This window comes from Lissotriton helveticus, chromosome 7 (assembly GCF_964261635.1).
Source record: "Lissotriton helveticus chromosome 7, aLisHel1.1, whole genome shotgun sequence".
Classification (NCBI taxonomy): domain Eukaryota; kingdom Metazoa; phylum Chordata; class Amphibia; order Caudata; family Salamandridae; genus Lissotriton; species Lissotriton helveticus.
The window spans coordinates 1,352,256,860-1,352,281,197 of NC_136068.1; the positions used below are offsets into that span (position 1 = coordinate 1,352,256,860).

The following is a 24,338-nucleotide window of genomic DNA, read 5'->3' on the forward strand; positions in this document are numbered from 1 at the left end:
GACCGCAGCAACTAAAAAATTAGCAACATTAAAAATGTCCCAAGTATTATTCAGCATCTGGAGGTAAAGCAATGCTGGTCTAACTTGTAGGAATACCCTATCCCTCAAAAGGGGGACCAGGAACCTCCTACAGATATCACTATGATAATTGCAGAATATCATAAAATGCAGCGTATCTTGTGGGTAGAAATTTTCACACTGACATGTGCCTAAATCCTCTGGTTTGCACCAGCTCGTAAAAGAAAATACGTTACTTACCTGTAACTACAGTTATTCAGTATTGGTATCTTTCATAGATTCACATGACTGAATCATTCCCCGTCGCCGAGGCGGGAGTCCCACGGTAACAATAAATACAAAAGCAGTGCCTTAGTAAGAAACTGTAGTAGGCTGACAAGACAATAGGCCCAAAAAGGCCCAAAGCTTAGTAGCCTATCTACCTCATTATATGAAAAGAACTGAAAAATAGTTCCAACCAATCAGATGCCAACACCCTCTAGAACCTTCCCAGCAGAGGCAGCTCTCCTCAGATTTTCCTTAGCACAAGTGAGAAGTATGTATTCCCATTAGAGAACTGCCCTGCCGGGGAGGAGGGTGGGGGCATGTGAATCTATGAAAGATACCAATACAGGCTAAGTGTTGTTACAGGTAAGTAACTTATTTTCTTATCCAGTATTGAGGTATCTTTCATTGATTCCACATGCCTGAATCAGAATAGCAAGCAGTAAGCCTAATAATGTCGTTTGCGGAAGGTGGGAGACAAAGCGTAAATCTACATATTCCCCACACATCCGGAAGGTTATAGAGCACTAGAATATGTTAATACATGCCCATGCAAAACCTCCTGAAATGAAATAGTTATAGCCATTTAACATACTGTATATTAAAAACAATATTTGACAACCAGAAACATTACAGTAAATATGATCATACTTAAACATCATCAATGCAATATGAGAGACATTTAAAAGTCTAACCTTAATGTAGGATATGTTTATCGTCCTGCGACGCAGACTGTAAGCAGTAGTGCTTCGTGAACGTGTGGTCATTCTTCTATGTCGCAGCACGACAAATATTCTCCAATGTGACCCCAGCAAATAAGGCTGTAGAAGCCGACATAGTTCTGGTGGAATGTGCTTTGACCTTTTTGTGCAAAGGTTTGTTGGCTTTATCATGGCAAAATTGTATGACAGAAGACAGCCATCTGGCTACAGTTGCTTTTGTCACGGCTTGTCCTAACGTGGCTTGACCAAAAGCAACCAACAACTGATTAGATAGTCTGATATCCTTATTCTTTTGAAGGTAGAACTTCAAGCAACGTTTTACGTCAAGAGAGTGCAAAGCCTTTTCCGTCGGTGTAACTGGATCCGGGAAGGTTTTCAGCTTTACAGGTTGGTTTAGATGAAATTGAGACAGTAATTTAGGAATGAATTTTGGATTTGTTTGTTACGTGACGTAATCTTTAGTGAAGGGCAGAAAAGGTTCAGAAATTGTGAAAGCCTGGATTTCACTAACTCTCGGGCCGAAGTGAGAGCTAATAAAAGTGCCTACTTCCAGGTTAAGAACTTGAGCTCGGCCTTGTGAATTGGCTCAAATGGCCTCCTCATTAATTGAGATAAAACTGTATTGAGATTCTATTCCGGAGGTGGAAGTCGAATTGGAGGCAAAGTTCAAAAAAGCCCTTTTAAAAATTGTTTGATAAGTGATGAAGAACATAGTGATGGTCTGTTAGGACTCTTTCTGAATCTAGAAATCGCAGCGAGATGGACTTTGATAGATGAGAATACTAGACCTGCTTTAGCTTAGGATAGTAAGTATGGAAGGATATCCTCTGGTGGAGCCTGGAGTGGATGAACATTATTTGTTTCACACCAATGACAAAAACGCTTCCATTTAAAGCGATATGTCTTGATAGTGCTTTGAGCACGGGCTTTAGATAGAATTTCTCTACAGTCCTGAGAAATTTTGAGATCCTTAAATTCCAAGAAGACAGGAGCCAGGCGTGCAAGTGAAGCAACTGTGGATCCGGGTGTAGAATCTGACCTCTCTCTCTCGTCAGCATTGTGAGTGTTGGCTTTAGACGAACCGGACGCTGTTGTGACAACAGGAATAACTTTTGGAACCAATACTGCCTCGGCCAGCGAGGAACAATTAGGATGAGACTGCAATGTTCCCTCTTCATTTTTTGCAGAACCCTTGGTATCAATGATATCGGGGGGAAAAAGCGTACGCATAAATCCCTGACATCGCATGGACAGGGCATTCCCTCTTGATCCCCGTTGAGGAAATCTGCTAGCATAATAAAGGCATTTGCTGTTCTGTTGTGTTGCAAACAGATCTAGGGTTGGCTTGCCCCACATCCGGATGATCCTCTTCACCTACTCTTGCTCCAACTCCCACTCGTGACATCCTGCGAGAGATCGGCTGAGATTGTCGGCCAGAGAATTCTGAATTCCCTTGACATGCTCTGCTCTGAGGGTTATGCCATGTTTTATAGCCCACTGCCACATCTCTTGAGCTTCCTGCAATAGGGAGAGAGACCTCGTTCCCCCCTGCTTGTTGATGTAATACATGCTGGTGGTATTGTCCGTACGCATCAGCACTGAAAAGTTTGCGATTCTAGGGAGGAATGCCTGCAGAGAAAGAAAGATGGCTCGTAGTTCGAGACTGTTGATGTGCTTCTGCTGATATTGTTGAGACCATCGTCCTTGAATTTGAAGGTCTTGGAGATGTCCTCCCCAACCTTCCATGGATGCATCCGTGGTCAGGACAAACTCTGGGGGAGTATTCAGGAACGTGAGACCCAGAGATAGATTGCTTCTTTTTGACCACCAGTGAAGAGCATGTATCATTCGTGAGGTCACCTTTATGGAATCGTCGAATGACCCTCTGGCCTGTTGCCATTGCCGGTGCAGCTCTTCCTGCAGAGATCTCATCCTGAGCCTCGCAAGCGGGACTAAGGTGAAACGCCAAAGAGCACATCCCCAGAAGAGAAGCAAATGTTCGGACAGAAACTGACTTTCTTCTTGAAATTACCTTTGCCAGGCTTTGTTACTTGTTCTGACGATCCTCTGACAAGAACGCCTTGCACTGTTTGGTGTCCAGTGTTGCTCCCAGAAAAGTTAGAACTTGGAGAGGTTGCAACTGTGACTTGTTTGCATTGAGCGTGAGTCCCAGATTTGAGAATAGATGAAGGCAGCCTTTGACAGCCTGTCTCGTAGCCTGCTTTGATGGTCCTTTGATCAGCCAGTCGTCGAGGTGTGGGAAGACTTGAATACCCCGAGACCTCAGAGTGGCAGAGACTGGAGCTAGGCACTTTGTGAATATTCTTGGTGCCGATTTCAGTCCGAACGGGAGCACCTTGAATTGAAAGTGGACACCAGCCACTGTGAACCTTAGGTATTTGCGATGTTTGGGATGTATAGGGATATGGAAGTTAGCGTCTTCCATATCTAGAGAAGCCATAAAGTCCCCTTCGTTGAGGCAGCTGTCAGCGTCACCATTCGAAAACTATGCTTTTTCAGAAACTTGTTGAGTTTGCGCAAGTCGAGAATCGGGCGCCACTCCCCCGATTTCTTTCCTTTTGAGAAAGAAACCAAAGTAGAATCCTTTCCGTTTTTGCAAGATTGGAACTTTTTCTATCGCATTCTTGCGGAACATGTTTAAAGCTTCTCTGAACAGTAAATGAAGACGAGGGGGAGGGGGACCCTTGGGCGGGGTCGTAGGTGGTTTCCTTAAGAACTCTAGAGTGTGACCTCCTTGAACAAGGTCGAGGACCCACTGATCTGATGTGCTGCCACTGTTGGAAAAAGGCTGAGATCTTTGCGCCCACAGGGATGGGAGAAGATTTGACTGGCGTCCGGCAAAGCTCATTGTCTTTTATTTGAGTCACGGCCTTGATTATTTAACCGTCGTCGTCCGCCCTGACGAGAGAAATTGCTTGAAGATGACTGCCTGTAAGAGGACTGGTAATAAGGTTGCTTATATTGAGATTGGTATTGCCTGTTTTGTTGATTGTGGTAATTTCCTCTAGAGGAAAAACCACAACCTCTTGATCCTCTGAAAGATCTTCTTTTATACTGTAGGATACCCAGCGATTTTGCCGTGTCTGTATCTGTCTTGGTCAGCAAAGCATCATCTATATGTTTACCAAATAGTGACTCACCATCGTAAGCCATGTCCAGTATTTTAGTCTGTACTTCAGGTCTAAAAGAGGTTGCTTTGAGCCATCCCTGGCGTCTGAGAACAGCAGCCCCCCGCTAGCTGCCGAAAATTAGTATTAGAAATGTCTACGGTGCAGTCAATATTTTCTGATGCCGCCCATTCCCCTTCGAGCACTATTCTCCGTGCTTCCTGCTGGCGATCTTCAGGTATAAGTTCCAAGAATTCAGATAACTCTGACCACATCTGGCGGTCATAACATGCTAAGATTGCCAGAGAGTTTGCTGCCTTGATTAATGAAGCAGCATTGATGGAAATTGTTTTGCCTATCAAATCCAATCGTCTACCCTCTTTATCTGGTGGGGTTGAGATTGGGGTGGATGGATTCTTTGACCTCTGCTGTGCAGCCTGCGAAATTACAGAGTCCGGACGCGGGTGTCCCACAAGGCAAGATGGAGTGTCTGGTGGTGTTCGATATTTCTTTTCAATTCGAGGAAGGACCGCGGGTATAGAGGCAGGTGTGTTCATTATCTTAAGACCTTCCTTCCAAATAAAATCTATGATCGGTATTGCTCTGGTGATTTTTCTATAACCTTATTTAAAGTCGTGAAGAAAACAATCAGATTGTTCGATAGTGACCGGAAGTTCGAACCTTGCTGCAGCTCGTTGCATAATGTTATGAAAGCCGCCAATATCCTCAGGTGGTGAATCAGAGGGTTGCGGCATAGGAGGCGAAGGCATGGGGATTATATATTCATCCCAAGGATCCCCAGGTACATTATCATTAGGCAATTCACCTACCTCTCTTTCATCCTCATCTGAAGATGATGTATCTTGACCCCCCTGCGGTATAGCTTCTACAGGGTGTGTCGGAGAAGTAGGATCTTCTATTGGTGGCGTAGGTGTAACCGCCGGCATGGTAGGTAAAATTGGAGTAGTCGGTGTAGTCGGAAACCTCTGCCGATAATCAGCCAACATGGCCTGCAAATCTTGGATCAGACATGGGGGAAGATGACTTGTTTCGTCTGAACGTGGAACCTTATGTGACTGTCTATGATAGTGCGTAGACAAGTCTTCTTGATAAAAATGTTCCTGCTAGTCTTCCTCTTTATCTTCTTCTTGACATTTTATGTGCAACTCTAAAGGGTGGCGTGCAATCCCAAAAGGACCTTCTTCCTCCCCGTCATCCTCATCAAATTCCTCTTCTTCTACATATGTCTCCAAGATGTGTGATGGTAACAACGGAGATATATTAGTATAGTCTTGCCTATGGTATGTTTTTAGTTGAAAATGAGTGTACGTAACTGGCGACGCCTGAGATACCTGTGGAATCGCTGACCAAGTTCTCGCAGGTGGACTTCTGGTCATTAATGGGCTCTTCGTCAACAGGGGCGTCTTGACCAAAGGTGTAATAGACAATTGAGCCATTGACAATGATGTCGTCGATGGAATCTTTGTTGATGGGCTCGTCGTCGACGGAATCGTCGTTGATGGGGCTGTCGTAGACGGGGCTCTTCGTCGACGGGCTCTTCGTCGACGGGCTCTTCGTCGACGGGACTGCCGTCGACGAGCTCTTCATCGACGATATCTTTGATGTCGACAGGCTCTTCGTCGACGATGACTTCGACAGGGTTCTTGTCGACGATGACTTTGTAGATGAAGGACCCGTCGTCGATGGGATTGACGTCGACGCTGTCGTCGACGGCTATTTAAATGAAGGAGTGACAGAAGAGGATTCCTTAGTCCCAGAAGTCTTCTTTTTAGTAGAAATTTTTGAAGACACAATAGGAGAGGTTATAGCTCTTGTAGAGACCGTAGATGAAGTACTTGAAGTAGAAGAGGTCACAGAAACTGTGTGAGAAGACACCAGAGAAATAGTCTTGATCTGAGCTTTACTCACTGTTTTTGTAGCTGAAGACTTGGAAGACTCTGAAGGCGGAGATAAAGGTGATCCAGAAGGAGGGGAAGACGACCTCCTTGTGTGATCCGAAGCTCTATGAGAGGATTTGTGATGTTTCCTCCCCTCAGGAGAAGAGCTGTTCTTGGATCTGGCTCTTTTGCTGGAAGTAGAGGCTCTGTCCTCCTCATCTGTAGAAGATGATTTGAGCCATAAAAGAACCCTTGCCTTTGGCAGGGAAGGTTCTACAAATCATACAATCCTGAACAACATGGTTAGGATGTAGGCAGTAGATGCAGTCTTTATGCTGATCATCTACATGGACCCTCTTTTTATCACAGGTCCTGCAAGTTTTGAAGAGAGCTTTCTTTTCAGACATCCTGAAGAGAAAAAGAAGAAAAACTGAGTAGGCACTCAGGGAGACTCCCTTCCACACGATCTGCGGTGAAAATCTGAGGAGGGCTACCTCTGCTGGGAAGGTTCTAGAGGGTGTTGGCATCTGATTGGTTGGAACTATTTTTCAGTTCTTTTCATATAATGAGGTAGATAGGCTACTAGCTTTGGCATTGTTGGGCCTATTGTCTTGTCAGCCTACTACAGTTTTTTACTAAGGCACTGCTTTTGTATTTATTGTTACCGTTGTACTCGCGCCTCGGCGACGGGGAATGATTCAGGCATGTGAATCTATGAAAGATACCCCAATACTGGATAATTACCAAGCGCGAAATGGATTGGCTTAAAGCGGAACCTGGTCAGGAGCCAGCGGTAAAAAGGCTTAGTTATGATTCTCAAATATGGCTCCATTAATAGTGAAGTTTTTGTCAAATAGTGAGCCCTGGCAGTGGGTTTCTTTAACTCCTGCTCTGTGCCTGTGAGTGGTACAATACATGGAGGCCTGTGAGTTCCATATTGGTAACTCAGGACATTGGAAAGGCATGTGGAGGTGGAAAAGAATGCCTGGAGGCAGCCAGACCCAGTGGGGATCCTGGGGAGTTGATCGCTGGAGCGAGGCGTGAGATAACCATTGTTACACCGATCGAGCCGTCGGCCCGTGTGCTGAGAAAAGTCAGCGATCTCAAATACCATTGAGGGCTGCCATGAAGGTGTTGTTGCTGTTGCACTGATCAGACTCTTCACCTGTTATGCAAGAGGGCTTTACCCTGAAGAGCAAGAGCCGTCACCCGGGGTCACTGTATACTACAGGGAGGGCCATTACCTTGTACAGTGCATGACCATGAAGAGCAGCAGCTGGTGACCGATGTGCACGGAGCCCCAATTGAAGCATCAGAAGCCAAGTGACTACCCCCAAAATGCCAAATTACTGCATCATCAGACGAGCGCTGCGAATGGCCAGACGCCTTGCCTGCAGCAACGACACTACGGCTGAATGTCGGCTGACACTCCAGTCATTCCTTGGCACTAAAGGGAACTACATTGTATGTAGATGTGCACCTTGTGAAAGTGCAGAATGTTGTCGCTCACAGTGAAGATAATAACCGACCAATGAATGAAGAGGGCTGACTGAAAGCACTGTTAGTAAATAAATTGTACATATAATTTAAGCAAAATAAAGAAAAAGTCAGATCTAATAAACATTGACGAAGCCAGTAGGTCTGGCATTGGCTTCCAGCTTTTTGGCTTTGTCGTTGCTTTTGTTTGTTTTGTCATGTTTTTTTTCCAAAACGTTTATTGTTGGGGAAGCTGCTGGCCCTTAATCCATCTAAAAATTGGCTAAAAGGGAAAATACTTATTTTTTTTATCTCCGAAAGCACTCACTGCTATACTAGTCCCAGGCACTCAAGGGAACTAATTTTGTGTGGTTGTGTTGGGGCGCAATGCCAACATTCACAGTGAGGTTAGCCAATGGCTGAAGCGGGTGGAAGAAAAATGTGAAAGACCGCACACTAGACCAATGACTACAGAAGGCTTCCTCATAGCCCTTACAAGTCAGTATATTATACATGTAATTTTAGTGAAATCAAAAGGTCTTGGCTAACACCATACTTAAAAATGAGGAAACAAGTAGTGCTAATTGGTGCATTTAATGCAAGCTCAGTCAGCGTGATCTCCTCAGCTATTCGTCCCCTGACTAGATGTTGAATGACAATGGCGTGGACAGAATTGTCGGACTTTACTCACTGACCAGTCCGCCTCTGATAACTCTTAAGACTTAAGAGAATATTGGAAGGTGACCTATCCGGGGTGCTCCCTGTCGGGCAAGCTCCATCACCCACTGACACATCAGAACACGTCTGCGGTATCCTGTCTTCTGCCCTAGTCTGGTGTGGAATGTTGTGTCTCATGTGGACAGCGTCTTGTCAAGTAGTGAGAGTCTGTGTCATTTGGAGGTACAGTATAAATGTAGCACTAAGAGGGCCACACAGTAGCTGCTGGGGGGAGCGTCCATATTTAACTTGCACCTGTATTAATGATCTGTATTTTGTACCTTATCCTCCCTGCCTATGAAAACCCTAAATGGAACATATGTCCTTCTTGTTAAATGCCGTTTAACTTCTGACGTTATGCTGAATTATGTTCGCCGTGCAAGACCTTCATATAAAATCTCTCCTCTTTTCAGGAATGTAACAAGAAACAGAAGAATGAGGACAGGGAGAGCTCGACCCCAGCAGACGCCTCGAGCTCGAACGAGAGTGATGACGTAAGTTGTAGTTGTGATGCGATGACTAAGCCTCGGGGTGAGTGCCCCTGCGTTGCCTGTATTCCCCGACCACTGCTATCAGCACTCTGCATTTGCCCAAAGTTAACCCACCCCTGGCTAATCTCCACTGACCTCGGCCATTCCGTTGCTGTTGGCGATAACAGTAAGTAACATGTTAAATTATTGCTTTCCGAGGCAGGCAGAATGACTTACAAGGAAATATGGGAGGGTGCTATATGGCAGGGCAGTGCCCCCAGGAGGCCTGCAGGATAGGATCAAAGTTAGTCATGCGTGGCTAATTTCTTCTTCTGCCCTTTGTAGGCACTGGTCAGCCAGTGACGTTACCAGTGTGGAAGTAGATCTAAGACAATTGGCAGTCGTATTTATTGACTGCAGGAATATTAAAACTCAAATTAGAGATTTTGATCCCAACTGGTTTTGTTCCACATGCTCGGATCAGTTTTTGCAGGGGGCATTTTGTAGCATAAATATAACTCTAAGTCTGCATTGTTCAAAAACTAAGAAAGGAAGTCCGTTTCTAAGACCTTGATTGAGGTTTTTGTGGCCTAGTTATGGGATGTTGGTTTCATGGGCTTGATTATTGTTTTTCCAATTCATTAGAAGTGTTTTCAGTTCCTCGGTTTTCTGATTCCCCAAGGCTTTACTTTCAGTTCCTTGGGTTACTGGGGCCTACTTTTAGTTCTCTAGGTTCCAAGGGGCTTAGTGTCTACGATCTGTTTTCTGTTTCTTGCATTTCTGTGACCTTGCTTTAATTTCTTGTGTTTCCAGTGATTTGTTTCAGCATTTTGGAGGCCTCTTTTCAGTGCCTCCGGTTTGTGGACCTTCTAGCACAACTACATGTTTCTTCCTCCTTTTTTAAGGAGTTTCTTGGGTCTTTTTCCAGTTGTTGCCTTTCAGAGACCTTTTCACTTTCTTAAGTTTCTTACCATGTTTTAATTTCTCTTGGTTTCTTATGGATACTTCTGCCCGCTTATTCCTCACCTTTAGAACAATCCCAGATGTCAGACTGGATCTGGAAACTTAAACGCTCTCATGCCACTGGTAGGGGGGAGCTGGCTTTGTATTAATGCTGAAAGTGGCATCCGGTAATGTCATTGAAGCCATATAGCGTCTGCCCGGTGCAACCACGCCAGTTCCCTTTTTTCCACTCCTTAAATGTGGACTCCTTAAATTTCGATCCCCGGCTCCGGCGGCAGCTCAGCACCATGTGACTCTGAGCAATAGCTCAGTTAATTTCCACAACGGCCCCCAGCGACTTGAGACCTGTAAGGGTGAGTAGTTTGCGCTTTACAAAATACAGATTTACGGATCCGGAGCTATGCTCTGTTTAAGGCTTTTCCTCACAAATGTTTTTAACAAAGTGCAGTACCGTGTGCCCTCCTAACAAATCAGGGTGTAAACCCTGTAGGTATTGTGAGGGACACATGTCCATAATGGACTTTAATGCAAAACACTTTATGGCCATGACCAGGGATGACCATCAGCATCACAAACACTCAAGACATTCCTCCAGGTCCACATCTTAATCTTTAGGAGGCAAAAAGATAAACCACGATAAGAGCAAGAAACACAGCAAAGGTAAGTTCCCTCATGGCTATCCTTCTCTCACAAGACTTCGGTCCTCTGATTAAAAGAGTTTCGGATTTACCCCGGTGGTTCCCTCTCTAAATGGCCCTGATCCAATGATTCCACTGTACCAATCCCCCGATTGGCCTCAGACTTTCCTGGATCTGTTGGCACTGAGGCCTTCACTGTCAGAGATTATAGCACTGGGACCAGCCTTTCTCAAGTTCCCGGCACCGGGTTCAGACCCAGCAGCGTTTCACAACTCTATGTACTCTATTTTGTCAAGGGCATTGATGCCGGTCGGCTCCCCTTCAGGTCCAGCAGCTCCATACGGACACCAAATGTTTATGCCTTTGGCTCAAATACTGGTACCAACAAATCCAGTGCCTGCACCACATTACCTTGACTTGGTTCCATGATATATGGCACTTCAGCCCTCGGCGCGTCGACTGTGCTGCTGCCACGTCTGCCTCTTCCACCACCACCTTCGGCATCACAGCCTGACACAGCTCTGCAAACAGATCCTGTAGGGATGCCCAGTTTCTTGAGGAAGAGGTGTATAGGAATTGTCTCTGTGACATTTTTGGAACGGACAAAGATCCTCTGAACCTGTACTCTTATGGGTATACGTGAAATGAGACTCAAGAATTCATGGTCTTTCTTCTGCTGGTGTTATGGACCCCTCTCCAGAGCTTGCTATGGATTTCTCTGCTGGTTTACCAATGTCCGAAGAAGTCCCTTCATAAAGCTATGCATAGAGCTGCTGAAGTGTTGGTCTTGGTTTCTGTTGTCCTCCTTCCATCTGTTTGTATTGCAGCACCTCTCCTCCTTTTCAATGATGCCATGCTGAAGCCAGTCTTGGCAGTGTGGTAGAAGCTGTCCTCTGCCTGGGTTTTTCACAGCCCACCCTCTGCCAGAGTGTCTGGTCATACAGGCCTTCTGCTCCACAGGTCAATAAGAAAGAGCTTTCCTGACAGCACCCTCTGACGGGTAATCTCAGGGTCTGAGCAAAAGGAGCATGGCCGTAAAGTCACTAAATGGCAACTGCTTCTTAGCACGTTATAACCATGCCCTATGGGATATGGCACTGAAAGTGCTGCCTCGTGTTCCAGAGGACAAGCGGGAACGTTTTAAGAAGGTAATTCATGACAGCCAAAAGGCCTCCCAGCACATCACTAAATCAGGACTGGACACAGCCGATTCAGTGGCCCGTGCGATGGACACTTCGATCTCCATTCGAAGGCATGTCTGGCCCCAAACATCTACCTTTTCAGCAGATGTCTAGCCGAATCTCATGGACCTGCCATTGGACACAGCATTTCTTTTTGGTGATAAGGCTGAATCTGCATTGGAGCATTTTAAGGCCAACATGGCTCTGGCTCACTCCCTTGGTTTACTTCTGCCTCGTCCCTCAAGAGACTATTGCCCGTGTCTGTGTTTTCAAAGTTGTTCGAGAGGATCTTTCTTTCATCAGTGATCGAAATACCAGCCCACAGATCCAGTAACAACATAATTCATTGGTCAGACTGTATGGAGGTAGAACCAGAGGAAAGAGTCGTGGATCCACCCTACAACCTTCCTCCACCTCTCCCCACCATTAGGAAGCCAGACCTAATGTACTCCCCCATGCTCTCTTGGAGCCTATTGAAGGTTGGGTGTCCCTATCCCCTCTTCCCCCTATCAAGACCACCTGGCCATACTGTTACAGGAAGTGGCAGTACTCCTACTGAAAGTTGCAGTGAAGTAAGTGTCAGAACTGGAAAAGGGCTAAGGATGTTACACTGTTACACTTGTTACTTTCTGGTTGCCAAGAAGGTCGCTGTCTGCTCCTGATCTTAGACCTCAAAAAGGAAAAGTTAAAGATGCTTATACTAGAGCAAGTACTGCTGGTGTTGGAACTTCGGGACATGATGGTATCCCTTGACCCGCAGGATGTGTACTATCACATTCCTATCCTGCGGTCACACCAGAAATAATTGTGATTTCTGGTGGGTCCTATGCACTAGTAATCTGCAGTATTTCCATTTGACTTAAATTCGGTGCCTTGTGTCTTCACGAAGGAGAAGACATCGCCTTATGGCTAGAGTGGCCAACCTCAACGCTGGGGAACCGGGTTCGAATCTTGGCAGGGATACTCAACAACCTGTGATTCTGGGCAAATCACTTAATCTCCCTATGTCTAATAAAAATGTATGTGTCCTTGTGTAATGCAACTGCTGCTCATGTAAAGCGCTCTGATACCTGAAATTGGTCAAGTTCGCGCTATATAAAACTTCGGGAAGACGCTGATGGAAGTGGTGGCGCCCCAATTCAGAAGGCCGGGCATCCCAATATTCCCCTTTCTGAAAGAGACTATTAGTTATGGATTCCTTACCTTAGAATTACCCCCAGGCGTGAGACTGGATCCGAAAAAAAATTCTTCAGCAGTACCCCTGCGCTTCGATATGTGGCATCAGTCGGCTCCGCGTTCGTCGTTGGTGTTGTGATTGCCAGAATGATGTCTCTGTATCTACTTAGATGCCGCCCCTGCTCGCTGACGTCAGTTGTTTCTCTTTCCGCGCCAGCTAGCGCAGATCCGGAGCGAAAGGTACCCTTAGTCTTTTTTGACTAGCGTTTTTTTCAACTTTTTGTCAACTTCTTTTTTCGAGTCGTTTGACTCCTGGTGCAAGGGATGTCACATCGCCGAACCAGCTTCAAACCTTGTGACTCCTGTCACAAGTTGATGTCGGTCACAGACCCACATCTCGTGCACCTCTGGTGCCTGGAGCACGACCACAACCCGAAGTAGTCGTGCTCCATCTTCTGGGCCATGGACTTGAAGTCTTTGCAGGAGTGGTCCTGAAAGCTTCTCGAGGCCCGGCAGTCAGCTCCGGGCCGTTCGAGGTCCCGGACGAGAGGGAGGTTGCAGTACCGGTCGTGGAGTCACCACTATTACTCCTCTTCGAAGTCTTCGGGTAAGTCGAAGCACAAGAAGAAGGCGAAGAAGCATCGTCGCTCTTCGCCTTCTCCCCGTCCATCGGCCGATGCGACGCAGAAGGAAGTCGTCCAGCTCTGCCCGCTGGGCATGTTTGGTCGGCTTCGAGCTTCTCTCCCTTCCTGGGAGCCAGAGTGACCCCTGCCCAACTTCATAGCTTTTAAGAAGCCCTCCACTCCATCTTTGAGCAGCCTGACTCCGCCGGTGCACCTTCTGGCCCCGCAGACTCGGCTGGGGGTTCTAGGCCTTCGCTGCGCCGCAGGGCCCCCAGGGATCCAGGCCTGGATCCGGATCGGCGCCGGTCGACCTTACGACACCTCCTCTGGCGCCGAATCCGTTGGTGGCACCTCCTGCCCCTCCGATGCAGGTTGGATCCCCAGCCGGCATCGACTACGGCCTCCCCCTCGACATGGACATGGAACCTGACCGGCATCGACCAATGGCCGGTACAGTCGCTGACCGGTACTTTTGTACCTCTTTTCTGTCCTGGTGTTCCCTATCGCCCTGAGTTGCAGCCAGAGAAGTGTGAGAAGGACTAGGGGGGGTCTACAGACCCTCTAGCAGACCAGCTGGAAGAGCCGGACTGGAGAGAGGAACTTGAGGAGGCCAGTGGTCTGGATACATCCCCAGACCTTGGTATGGTTTCTCCCCTACCGTGACTACAGAGGAGGGAGCTTACTACGCTGTGGTGTTGCGTAGGGCGGCTGAGGCCTTGGGCTTTGAGGTACCTACGGTGGAGGTGCTTTAACTAGCAGCAGCCTCTTCTGAGCCCTTGCCGCCGTTCAATGAGGCTCTCACGGACATCCTTCTGGGCACCTTGTCCAAGCCCAGCACTGGGGCTCCTGTGTATTGGATGATTACCCAACGCCACCGCCTGGCCCTGGGCGACCCCAGTTTCCTCTCCCAACACCCTACCCCTGAGAGTTTGGTGGTCCAAGCCTCAACATCCTAAAGTGCATACCCTACTGCTCCTCCAGATAGGGAATCCAAGAAGCTGGACCATCTTGGGAAGAAGATGTTTTTTTCCGCCAGCTTAGGACTGCGGTCGGTGAACAGCGCACGGCTCTTGGGCGGTTACACCCACTCTGTGTGGGACACGGTTGCGCAGGTGCTGCCACAGTGCCCGGAGGAGTCCCGGGCCGTGCTCTCCCGTGCGGTCGTGGAAGGGAGGGATGCAGCAAAGTTCGCCATTTGCTGTGGGCTGGACACCGCCGACTCGCTAGGCAGGACGATTTCAACGTCGGTAGCCCTGAGACGCTATGCCTGACTGAAGTCCACTGGCTTCTCCGGCGATGTCCAATCAACTCTTTTGGATATGCCCTTTGACGGCCATCGCTTGTTGGCGACTAGGCGGACAATGTGCTTGAAAGCTTCAAGGACTCTAGGGCTACGGCCAGATCCTCCTGTCTCGCTATCACCTCTCGCCCGCGCAGTCTGCTTTTCGCCCCTTTTGTGGCTGCGGAAGGGGTGCCCCACCACGTTCTGCCCAGAGCCACAGGCCTGCGCAGGCTGTCCAGCCTCTGCGGGGTCAGGGACGTGGGATCTACCGCCATGGGTTTTAGGGCCAGCTGCGGGCCAGTACACTAGTGCCCCCTCGGCAACAGCCTCCAAACCTTCCTAGTCTGACCTTTCAGGACCACCAGTTGCCAGTGAGCTGCAGGATCCGCCATCACCTCCCCCCAATGGCCCATTATCATGTCAAATAAGTGGGTTTTGCAGATAGTCTGAAGGGGCTACTTCCTCCCCTTTGAGACTAACCCTCCCTCCATGCCACCTCCACTCCATCGCATGTCGGAGAATCACTTGGCCCTTCTCTGGCATAAAACTTAATTCTCAACTCACCCTCCACTCCCAGGTTAGCTCTGTGGTATCTTCCTCTTTTCTTTCACTGCGCACTATACGCAGGGTGTCCCGTTTCTTCACTTTTTCTGCCCTTAAACTCATCATCTTAGCCATGGTGGTGTCCCGCCTGGACTACGGCAACGCCCTTTATGCAGGTATCCCTGCATACAGCTTACGGCGTCTGCAGCAGATACAAAACCAGGCGGCCCGCCTGGTATTCAATCTTCCTAAATTTCACCGTTCCTCCCCCCTCCTGAAAACCCTACACTGGCTCCCTGTGCGAGCCCGGATCCAATTCAAGCTCGCCTCCATCACCTTTTTGGCCCGATTGGGCCTGGCACCAGCATTCATCTCCTCCGAGATCACCCACTATGTACCCACCAGGGAACTTCGTTCGTCCTCTCAGTCCCTCCTCACCATCCCACGCTACCGGACAAAGAAGTGGGGAGGTTCGAAATTTGCCACCCTTGCCCCTACACTCTGGAATTCCCTCCCCCTAGAACTCCGCACCATCACCCTCTACTCTCAATTTCGTAAACATCTCAAGACCCATCTGTTCGCTAAGTCTTTTGACTAAATCCTCATCAGCTCTCCCCGTCTTTTTAGCCCTGGACCCTGTTAGTTCTAGCGCCAAGAAACCGCAGGTGTATGAGCGCTCTATAAATATTTTAAAACTCAAACTCAAACTCTGTCAGGAAGTTGCGGCTCTCTTGACCAAGGGAGCCATGGAGCGAGTCCCTGTGCCAGAAGTTGGTTGTGGCTGGTACTCCCACTACATTCTGGTGCCCAAGAAGGACAAACGCCTGCGTCCTATCTTGGACCTCAGGGACGTCAACCGCTTCCTCTGGAAGGAGAAGTTCAAAATGTTGACATGGGCTCAGGTCCTGTCTGCCCTCGACCCTGGAAACTGGATGGTAGCGTTGGACTTGCAGGACGCTTATTTCTACATCCCCGTCCTGCCGGCCCACAGGCGTTACCTATGATTAACGGTAGGCCACAAGCATTTTCAGTCTACCGTGCTCCCTTTTGGCCTCACCAGCGCCCCTCAGATGTTAAGTGATGACAGTGGTCGCAGCTCATCTGCGCAGATCAGGGGTTCCAGTCTTCCCCTATCTCAATGACTGGTTGTTGAAGGCGGGCTCGCCCCAGGCTGTCGTCGCCCACCTCCAGACTACGGCGGACCTCCTGCATTCGCTGGGGTTCACAGTCAACGTGCTGAAGTTGCACCTGCACCCTTCTCAGAAGCTTCTTTTCATGGGAGTGGTTCTGGACACAGCTCAGTTTCGGGCCTATCCTCCCAAACAGCGGGTACGGGATATTTGAGCTATGATAGCGATGTTCCGGCATCTATCTCGGATTTCGGTGAGAATGGCCCTGAGGCTGCTTGGCCTCATGGCCTCCTGCATCCTGCTGGTGGATCATGCAAGGTGGCATATGCGGGCTTTGCAGTGGGACGTGAATTCCGGTGGGTGCAGCATCAGGGGAATCTGTCTGATGTCGTCCAGATCTTAGGGGGGGGCTGCACATCAGTTGCAGTAGTGGCACACGAACCAGGATTGGGTCAGCGGCAGATCTCTCTACCTTCCCCAACCAGATTTCACAGTGGTGACAGATGCGTCAACCATGGGATGGGGCGGCCACATGAGAGAGGTGGAGATAAGAGGCCTCTGGTCTCCTGCGTGTTCCGGGCTCCACATTACTCTCCTGGAGCGCCGGGCGATTCGTCTGGCACTGAAGGCATGCCTTCATTCTGTCAAAGGAAGAGTAGTACAGGTGTTTACAGACAACACTTACACCATGTGGTATTGCAACAAACGGGGCTGAGTGGGGTCGTGGACCCTCTGTCAGGAAGGAGGCCCTTAGTCTTTGGAAGTGGCTTGAACATCAGGGCATGTCCCTGGTGGTTCAACACCTGGCAGGTTCCCTGAACGCCAGGGCGGACAAACTCAGCTGCCAGTGCTTGATGGATCACACGAATGGCATCTTCATTCGGAGGTGGTGCAAGGTCTCTTTCAGCAGTGGGGAGAGCCTTGGTTAGATCTATTTGCCACCGAAGAGAACCCGCAATGTCCGCAGTTCTGCGTGTTGGAATTTCCAAGGCGGCACTCACTAGGCAACGCTTTTCGTCGCGAGTGGAGTTGCGGTCTTCTATACACCTTTCTGCCTATACCACTTCTGCTCAGAGTGCATAAGAAGATCAAGCGTGACAGGGCCCAAGTAATTCTTGTGGCTCCAGACTGGGCACGAAGAGTTTGGAATCCCGAGCTATTCAACATGGCTATCGATCCTCCGATCAGACTGCCCCTTCGGGAGGATCTTCGGTCGCAGCAGCAAGGGACGGTCCTCCACCCGAACCTGTCCAGCCTCCACCTTCTTGCGTGGAGATCGAGCAGCGACAGTTGACATCCTTTGACCTTCCGCCTGAAGTCTGTAATGTTATCTTAGCAGCATATTTGTGGCATAGTGCGCTGTAAAGGCTGTGGACCCCCTTTTCTGCCCACCTTTCTGGGGTTCTCCTCGTCCTCCTTGCTTTGGCCCAGCAAAACTCTGCTCTGGTCACCCTCAAGGGCTATCTTTCAGCCATTTCGGCCTTTCTTCACCTTCCTGATCAGCCTTCTCTTTTCAAGTCTCCTATTGTAAATCGTTTCCGTAAGGTCGTTACTCACCTGTTAACTCCTATTCCTTTCGTAATGCCCCAGTGGGACTTGAACCTTGTTCTGACTTACCTTATGTGTGCTCCGTTCGAGACGCTACATAATTCTCCTCTCAGTCTCTTGACCTTAAAGACTGCTTTTCTGGTTGCCATCACCTCTGCTCGCAGGGTGAGTGAGCTTCAGGCTCCATCTTCTAAGCCTACTTACCCTGCTCTTCTTCTGGACAAGATTGTCCTTTGAACTCGACCTTCTTTTCTTCCCAAAGCGGTTACCTCTTTCCACATAGAACAGACCATTGCTTTGCCCACCTTCTTCCCGCCCTGAATCCTTCTAAAGAGGAGGAGAGGCTTCACCATCTGGATCCAAAATGTGCGCTCTCATTTTACCAGGATCGCACAAAACAAGTCCGGGTGGATGATCAGCTCTTTGTTGGCTATGTGGGCGCCAAGAAAGGTCGGGCCGTGCAAAAACGAACCATCTCTCGATGGGTTGTTCTTTGCATTAAAATCTGTTATTCCTTGGCGAAAAAGGAACCTCCAGTAGGGTTGCGCGCCCATTCCACCTGGGCGACGGCAGACACTACTGCTTAGGGATGTGGAGTCCCCCTTCATGACCTCTGCAAGGCAGCCACGTGGGCTTTATTGCACACGTTCACTAAACATTACTGCCTGGACAGTCAAGTCCGGAGAGACAGCTTCTTTGGCCGCTCTGTTCTTCAGGACTTCCTTGTGTGAACTTGGTTTGCAGATCCACCTTCGGGTTTGGTATTGCTGGGGTATCTATTCAATGGTAAGGAATCCATAACTAATAGTCTCTTTCAGATGAACAAGTTACTTACCTTCGGTAAAATATATCTTTAAGAGACATATATTAGTTATGTATTCCTTACCGCCCCACCCATCCTCCCTGTTCTGTGAACTGACTCATAGAGCAAGGGACTCCCTTTCAGGGCCCTAGTTTTATGCACCAGTGGTCAGTGTCTTGCAGGGCACTGCCTCTTCTGGCGTGGAATGTCGTGTAAAGAACTGACGTCAGCACGCAGGGGCGATGTCTCATAAGATACCGTGACATCATTCCGGCTATCACGACGCCAACGACGAACGCGGAGTCGACCGACGCCACCTACTGATGCGCAGGGGTACTATTGAATAAAATGTCTGATCCAGTCTGACGCCTGGGGGTAACTCTAAGGTAAGGGATCGATAACCAATATATGTCTCTCACAGATATATCGTTAACGAAGGTAAGTAACTTGTTCATCTGGACGTCTGGCCTTACAAAGCTGGTTCTCCAGAGGTGGTGTTAAGTCATCTGCAGTCAGCAGCATCCCTGGTGTTTGACCTGGACTTTTCAGTCTCAAATCCCAAATCTCACCTGCGGCCCTCCCAGGGACTCCAGTTCTTAGTATCGGTACTGGACACCACCCTTTTTTGCGCCTTTCCTCCGCTGCAAAGTATCAGCGACATCCAGGAAATGGTTGCATCTTTCTAGCAAGGTGCGTGAGTTCCAGTCCTGAGGATTCCAAGACTCGTCTGAAAGTCCGATATCTTCCAGTCCCTCCCACACCCTATCCCCTGTTCCTCCTTGAGACCACTCACTTTACTCCAACATTGGAACCTTCGGTGTTGGCCACAGATAATCCATTCCCAACGATAATTCTTGGCCTTTCACTACAATCCACTTATCTCTCCCTTAGATCATATTAGGATGGGAACTAATGCTCACTGCCCATCTGTCGCACCTAGAAGACTCCTACTCCTCTTACAGTTGGCACTTCTAGTATATCATCTATTATCCCTCACCCTCCTATCTCCTCCTCTATTACATCCCTCAACTCCTCCTTCCCTTCTGTTATGTTGGCCATCCCCCCTTCCCCTCATCCCTATACAGCCTCCCACATCTCCATTCTCTAGGCCACTCTACTCCACCTGTATTGCTGACCCTACTTCTCTTTATGAAAAACTCGTTGATATCAATCATGGCCTGCAACTAGTTAAAGCTGATCTCTAGAATCTTATAGCCATCACCTCTAAGCTACAGAAGCTTTGGAACTTGAACCTTATCCTTTGGATTAATAGAACCCCTCAGAATAATCTTTATTACCCTCCCAGAAGGGTGTGGCCGAACCACTCCAGCCATAGGACATTGAGCATTAAGAACTCACCTTGTTTGCATTGGAGATCTAGACCTCATCTTAATCCCTCCTCTAGACCCCAGAGGATCACAGATCATTATCTGAGGCCGAAATTCACATCCTCCTGGTTTCACACTCCACTATACATATGGACCATCTACTCTTGCTGGTCTCTACCTTAACTATTCCCTCAAAACGCTCAGAGAGTCTAGTATCAACCACAGAACCATGAACAAGTGCAATTTAATGCAAGTCCCTATAGCATACCAAGAGTCATTAGTAACCAAATCTCATATTAAGTGTGCAGGTCAACTGTAAAACAAGCAGCTGGCATTGCTGATGTCATTCTTTCACATGATCTTGACCGCCTACTACCAACAGAAACGTGGCTCAAGGATACCACCTTCCCCATGCTAGACATTGTAGTTCCACCCGACAATGACAACGTCAGACTCGATAGAGCTGAAAAAATAAATTGGGGGTGGCTTAGCTTGCATCTACCGCTCCACATTCCCTGTGAAATTTGCACAAACTGCCCCACTCCCTTCATTTGAATACCTATGTTTCGAAATATGGAACAATGACAAGTCTCTGTGCAAACTCTAAATTATCTACCACCCCCCCAGGAAATTACCTATCTTTCATCGAACAAATGATGGAGACTATGTCCTTTAATGCTGGCCAAAACACCAACCAGATCTTCCTTGGAGATTTTTTAATATTCGCTGGAACGGCCCTAAAGACCCCATACCGAGCACCTTCAAAGCCTTCCTTTCAGACATCAACCTTACCCAGTCATGTAATGCCCCAATACACAATAAAGGTTCTACTCTTGATCTAATCATAGCCAAGCACAACGTGGTTCAGTTGGATTCCATAACTCCTTGGTATTGTTAAGGTCGCTGCCAAACCTCCTTCCTCATCTTGGTAAAGGTGCTGATTAGACAGGTACAACCTCCCAAGCCCACACAATAGACCAGAGACTTGAGAAATATCAATCTAACAGACTTTACTTCTGTAAGCAACATCATCCTACCCCCTCCCACCAGCATGCCGAATGTAAATGATCTCACCGAACATTACGTGAAACTCATGGCAGCCATACTAGCTACCACTGCTCCGAAGTAGCTAAAAAGAATACTCAGTAGACATTCCAAATCCTGGTTCAACAGCACCGTAACAAAGAAAGACGCAACTTAAGGCTTGCTGAGAGATCTTGGAGAAGCTCTCCCTCCCTAGCTCAATTCAAGCAGTTAAGGTTGACCAGGAGCTCCTATAATAAACACATTGGTAGTTCAAAAGCAGATTACTTCAGGCCGCAACTTGACAATGTCAAAAACAGACCCAAAAAACTATTTGGAATCATCAAGCAGCAAACAAGCCTCAAACATTAACCATGAGTGAGGAGATCATTATTTACTGTCTATTTCACTGAAAAGACTAGGTAATTTGAATCAGAACAGCTACTCGCTTTCCAGCGTCTTCCAGACCAATTACAGCCCAGGCCCCCTCAGTGCAGCATCGGATGAGACCCCTTCTTGCGGATAACACTGAAAAAGACAGTGGCATATGTAATGCCTTCAAACTCCCTAATGAAGTTGATATACTTAAAACAATAACATCAATTAAACCCTTCAACCACTTCAATGATCTTATGTCTGCCAAGCTCATAAAAAAACTCAGATCCTCCACACTCCCGCTTTGGACTAAGATCATTAATGATTCTCTCTCTCTCAAGGCATGCTTTTGGTATGCCTAAAAATAGGCCAAGTGACCCCTATCCCAAATAAACCCAATGCGGACCAGTCAGACCTCAACCAGTTCCATCGAATTACCATCATCCCGACTGGCAAAGTTACTTGAGAAATGCTTATAGCTGCAACTCTGCCATCACATTCAGCAGTTTCAGCTCCTTGACCAGTACCAGTCTGGGTTCAGAACTGGTGACAGTAGTGAAATAGCTCTCACCTACACTGTGTAGATGATGCCCTGTGACTGCTTGATCAGAACAAATCATGCCTGCTTATACTTCTTGATCTCTTCTCTGCGTTCGATACAGTTAAACATGACAATGTCCTTGACTTGCTGGAAAGAAGGATGGGGCTGTCTTGTCCTGTCTTAAACTGGTCTGCCTCTTTCCTTCACAACAGAGTTCACAGAATCAAAGTTAATCAAGCCCTCTCTGACACTGCTCCGGTTTCCATAGGAGTTTCACAAGGATCCATGCTTTCACCCTGGGTATTCAACTTTTTCAAGGAACCTCTCACTGAAATTCTGAAGCAATCAAGCATTCTGTACCACAAGTATGCAGTCGACATATAACTGCATTCAATAAAGTTAAATCTCTTCTGTTGAACAGGCTCCTTTTTTTAGTAACGACCGATTACTCGTAACTCAGTACCATGTTACTTAGGATGTTAACTATCATATGGGCACCTCCGGATTCGTACTCTAGTACACCAAGTGTTCTATTGTATCTATAGTGCTGTTTTGCTTATTGCATTTCTCCCTGTGTTACTTGTATAATATTGTGTTCAGTGCTCTGATAACCATTCTTACATTTCTGCCTGTTTGTGTAACTTGTGCACGGTTTTGTACAGGGCTCTGATACCCGAATGGGTCATGTTCGCACTATATAAAGCTCCTCAAGTAAATAAATAAAATAATAGTGTTGGACGCGGCCCTTTTTGGCAGGTTCACTCCTGAACTTTTTTTGCCTTAAGCTATGACATGGTGGTAGTGGCTTTAGGCCTCTGGGCAATTTAACACTATGGCCCAATGTAAAGTGCGTGCTCTCTCTGAGTGTGTGTGGTGAGATTGGCCTGCCCTCCCATGGGAATGCATGGGGGATATGTGTGTCCATGGTAATTCTTGGTATGAGAGGAGTGCAGGGTCGAGTTTAGTATGTATGAACTCGTGAGAATAAATGCTGCACAATGGTGTGCGCAGATTTATGGTGACTGGTGGAGAAATTCTACTTTTAGAAGTTGGCATTTTTGTGTGCTATGTGTCTGCCTGCCCGATGTGAATTGCATGTCTGGCTTGTGATTGACAGGAGCTGAGTGGTGTGGGTGGCTCCAGGAGGGGCAGGGTGAGTCAGCTAGGCTGAATGGGACACCTGGGCTAAGAGTAGTGGGAGGAGAAATCCCCTGACTCTGAATAGGACTGTGCCCAGGCTGTAAAATGCTGCCTCGGCCCCCTGTGGTGTCTGATCACTCAGCCCCCACCTGACAAAGGGGAGAGGAGCTGGGCAAAACAAAGTGCTCCAAATCCCCCCTAAACCAGTCCTGACTGGTATCCCCAAGCCCGGTGCTGTGACACAAAGGGAAATGCTGATATAAATATAAGGGCTGTGACCCCATGAAATAATTTACTTCTTGTCCCTGTACTCGGAGGCTTTCTGCTGCTGGGGCCCAGGAGGAACCGCCACAAGAGCTTGCCTCCCTGCTGGAGGGCCCTGTGTGCTGGCCTCTCTGGGCCCCGCCAAGCCCCTGACACCTTAAGGACCTGGAAGACCTTTTTCTTTCCCAAGAAGAGCGCGTGGGCCTGGCAGCGCTGCGCTGCAGAGAGAGAGAGAGAGGGAATTCCCCAGTGTAGGGATTCCCCCAGCGATGCTGGAAATGGTGGGTGCCCACCCCGCATTCTTTTGGAGCTTTGCAGGTGCCCACCCCGCTTATTTATTTAAGGGGCGGGTGCCCACCCCACATTCTTTTGGAGGTTTGCGGGTGGCCACCCTGCTTATATCTTTATTTACAAAGCAGAAGCCAGCGTTTCACCGCTGCTTCCTGAGTGAATTATGGCCGCCGACCCGGAAGCCAAGCAAAGTTCGCCTGCCTCTGGGCGGGGCGAGCGGCAGGACTGGAATTTGTGCCCGTGCCGGTGCTGGGCTCCCGTGGGCAGATGGGAGCCCCGGTGTGCAGAGAGGGAGAACGGGAGCCTACCCCGCCTCCCGGAGCACCAAAGAGAAGTCCCGGGTCCGAGGAGGGGGCCCGGGTGAAGTGCAGGCGGAAGGGAGAACGGTCCAGAGCCTTGCGGCTCCAGAGCGAAGTCCCGGGTCCCAGGAGGGGGCCCTCATGAAGTCAGAGAGAGTCACTAGAGTGAAGAGGGCTGGATTCCGCTTCCCTGGCGGGGGGGAGAGGAACGGAGTGCGGCCCTATGCCCCGTGTGCCACAGAGAGGAGCCCGGTGCAAGAGTGAAGGTCCTGATCCTAAGCCCCGGTGAGTAGGGGCTTGGCCTTAGTGTGATGGTGCCTTTCGAGGCACAAGGTCGGTGCTTGGGGGTGAGCTGAATGGCCCCGCATGGCAGTGGGCCTCTCCAACGAGGTCCGTGCTTTTTCCTGCGTTGGAAAGATTCCTTTACAGTTGCCCCGCGTGACAGTGGGCAACTGCAACAATGGGGGCGTGTTATTTTGAGATCCCCAGTGAGGCCCC

The 24,338-nt window shown here is 48.4% G+C and overlaps 1 protein-coding gene across 4 annotated transcripts in view; it reads left to right on the forward strand.

Annotated features, from left to right (window-relative positions):
- The window catches only part of NARF (nuclear prelamin A recognition factor), a 403,053-nt gene that overhangs the window by 190,731 nt on the left and 187,984 nt on the right, over positions 1-24,338 (forward strand). For all 4 annotated transcript variants that reach the window (XM_078654654.1, XM_078654655.1, XM_078654657.1 and 1 more), the window contains one exon: positions 8,637-8,717. In XM_078654654.1, coding sequence (XP_078510780.1) covers positions 8,637-8,717 — 81 coding nt within the window. The remainder of the gene's footprint in view (positions 1-8,636; positions 8,718-24,338) is intronic.